The 2,458-nt window shown below is 45.3% G+C and overlaps 1 protein-coding gene across 1 annotated transcript in view; it reads left to right on the forward strand.

Annotated features, from left to right (window-relative positions):
* The window catches only part of LOC111871712 (serine/threonine-protein kinase RIO3-like), a 4,072-nt gene extending 1,994 nt beyond the window's left edge, over positions 1-2,078 (forward strand). Inside the window, exon 2 of the mRNA XM_023864994.1 lies at positions 1,930-2,078. Within this exon, the coding sequence (XP_023720762.1) occupies positions 1,930-2,078 (149 nt within the window). The remainder of the gene's footprint in view (positions 1-1,929) is intronic.
* Positions 2,079-2,458: the final 380 nt, after the last annotated feature.

Raw genomic sequence — 2,458 nt, forward strand, 5'->3', positions numbered from 1 at the left:
TTCCTTTTGCACTACACACAAATCCTCTGTCAGTACAGGCTTTGCAAAGTAGCTCATGTTATCTTACACATCTTATGCTACCACGGCAACTTAGTCATTTGAACTTTCCTAAGCTTCACCACCGCCAAGTTTAAGCCTCTTATATTTTCTGTGTCTGGCTTCACCTTGTCCTATACCACGAACATGTTCATTCTCATGATTTTGTATGACTTCTGCTTGTCGTCTGCACAATTTTGTTATATCATCGTATACATACGGAAAGTTGGAAGCTGTGTGCAAGTCGCGGACTGGTATGCACCTTGGAAAATTTCCAGTGGTGCGCAAAACTTCTTTTGCATGCTCTGCAATTTTAGGAGGTAGGTGTCTGCCGCTAATTCCCAGGCGGGACAAGCGTAAGTCATTACTGATCTCATCAGTGCCTTGTAGAGGGTTAGTTTAATGTTTGCGTTTAAGCGCTCACTTTTGAATAGGGAGTAGATTCTAATAAATGTTCTGAAGGCCTTGGCTTCAATCATTTCTATGTGAAGCCTCCACGTAATCCTCTTATCTAAGATAACACCCACGTAACGTATTTTACATGATTGATAAAGGGGATCTTCTGCCCATTCATTGTAAGAGTAGTCTGAGGGGGCCTAAGTTTATGAGAAAAATAGAGTGCCTGAATTTTGCCTTCATACTGAGACAGTCCAAGTCCAAGTCACATTGCGACTGACGGTCAGTCAGTCTGTCTGCTCATGACCAGATTTTTTTCCTTATGTGAAAGTTACTGTCCTGTCCATTTGGGGCGCTCTCTCTAACGAGAGGTCGGGTCTGTCATTTGTCAGTCATAGTCCGTATTAGTAAGTCCATTGTCAGTATTTACATATATTTACAAATTTAATCTTAATTCCTATTTCTGTGTACAATATAGAAGGCCTCTCTCAATCCAGGCTCATCCTACGACTCGCAGGGTCACGGTAGAAGCATTCGACCCCGCCTCCACACGGGTGAGCTTCTCAAAGTCAAAGTCACATTACGACTGGCGGTCCGTCAGTCTGTCTGTCTTGGTGCCGAGCCCCGCCTGGGGCTCATGACCAGATTTTTCTTTTTTTTTTTTTCTGGTCATGAGCCCCAGCTGGGTGAGCTTCTGTATGTTGGATTCTCGTTATATATCCTCGGGTCTGGCTTACAGAAAACGTGTCCATTGCCTAATAAGGAATGTCCACTATGGTTGCGTGTTCGTTGGAACGTGTTACCTAGCAACGGGTTCTTTACTAAGAATCTGTCATCTCAGGAACGTGTTCATCAAGCCGTTACCTGACAATGGGTCCATACGTCACAATATGTCGTACTTAAGAGAAGCAGTTAATGCCAAAAAGCCTGCGCATGCTCATTTTTGGATCGATATTGTGATCAGCCTGGCCGATATAGTCAAAAGCGTGTTTCGTACATGCGACAGGAAAAAGTGAACCTTTTCTTATATTTGCTTCAGTTATTTTTATATACCCAGTTCCCCATTATTCCGGGTGTTGTCACTGACGCTGTAATATCCCTGCAATCTCCGGTAGGGACAGACGCTTTTTTGTCAATGCCACAGCGTTCAGATCTACTCAAGGATCCACTCATTCTCCTGTTCAGTGGGCACGGGCTACCCTTTGCCGGAGGTAAACTGGCCGGATCACTTCCGTCTACTGCCATCTTCACGGGATGGTGATTAATCACGAGCAGAGACAATATTTACCGTACCATCCCGTTCCAGAAGGCATCGAAAGTAATGAATTAGCGCGGGAGTTGAAACGTACGGACAGACGGATGGACTAGTTAAAGAGCTCACAAGAAATCGTTGATCGTTAATGTCTTGGATGTTGTATGAGAGTCCCAGCCGGTGCTGGCCTCATTGTCCCTCATATTCTTACTCTGCCCTTTTGTTGTCACTGTTCTTTCATGCAGTACTGCGAAACCGAGTGAGAGGAAATGAAAATGCTTGCAGTGACACCTGTTCGCAGTTTCTGCGCCGGAACTCATTGAAGGCCATGAAACAGAATGCACATAGGGTACTGCTAAAGTGGCTTAAGGACTCATATCTCGAATGCGTGTAGCACAAAGTACAAAATGGTGGAACACAGAACTGTGTTCTCTTTGACTCCTGATATCAGCATATGGGGAACGGCATTAGTTGCGTCACGTTTCGCGTGTAAAAAGAGGAAAGGGGGACATGTTGGTCTGCGCCATTGTGGGACACAATTTCCATTGTTTTATAATGAACCCTATGCTTCTAATGCCGGTCACGGTAGCCGAGCGGTCTAAGGCATGCACTGTCTTCGCTCGCTCGGAAGCCGCGATCGTGGGTTCGAATCCCACTCAGGGCATGGATGTTTGTGTGCGTTTTTTCTGTGTTTGTCTACATTAGAGGCCTTGCGACGAGCTGATCACTCGCCCAAGGAGTCCTACCGAATGTGTAAGATCTAGAAAAACCGAA

The sequence above is a fragment of the Cryptotermes secundus genome, unplaced genomic scaffold (assembly GCF_002891405.2).
Source record: "Cryptotermes secundus unplaced genomic scaffold, Csec_1.0 scaffold428, whole genome shotgun sequence".
Classification (NCBI taxonomy): domain Eukaryota; kingdom Metazoa; phylum Arthropoda; class Insecta; order Blattodea; family Kalotermitidae; genus Cryptotermes; species Cryptotermes secundus.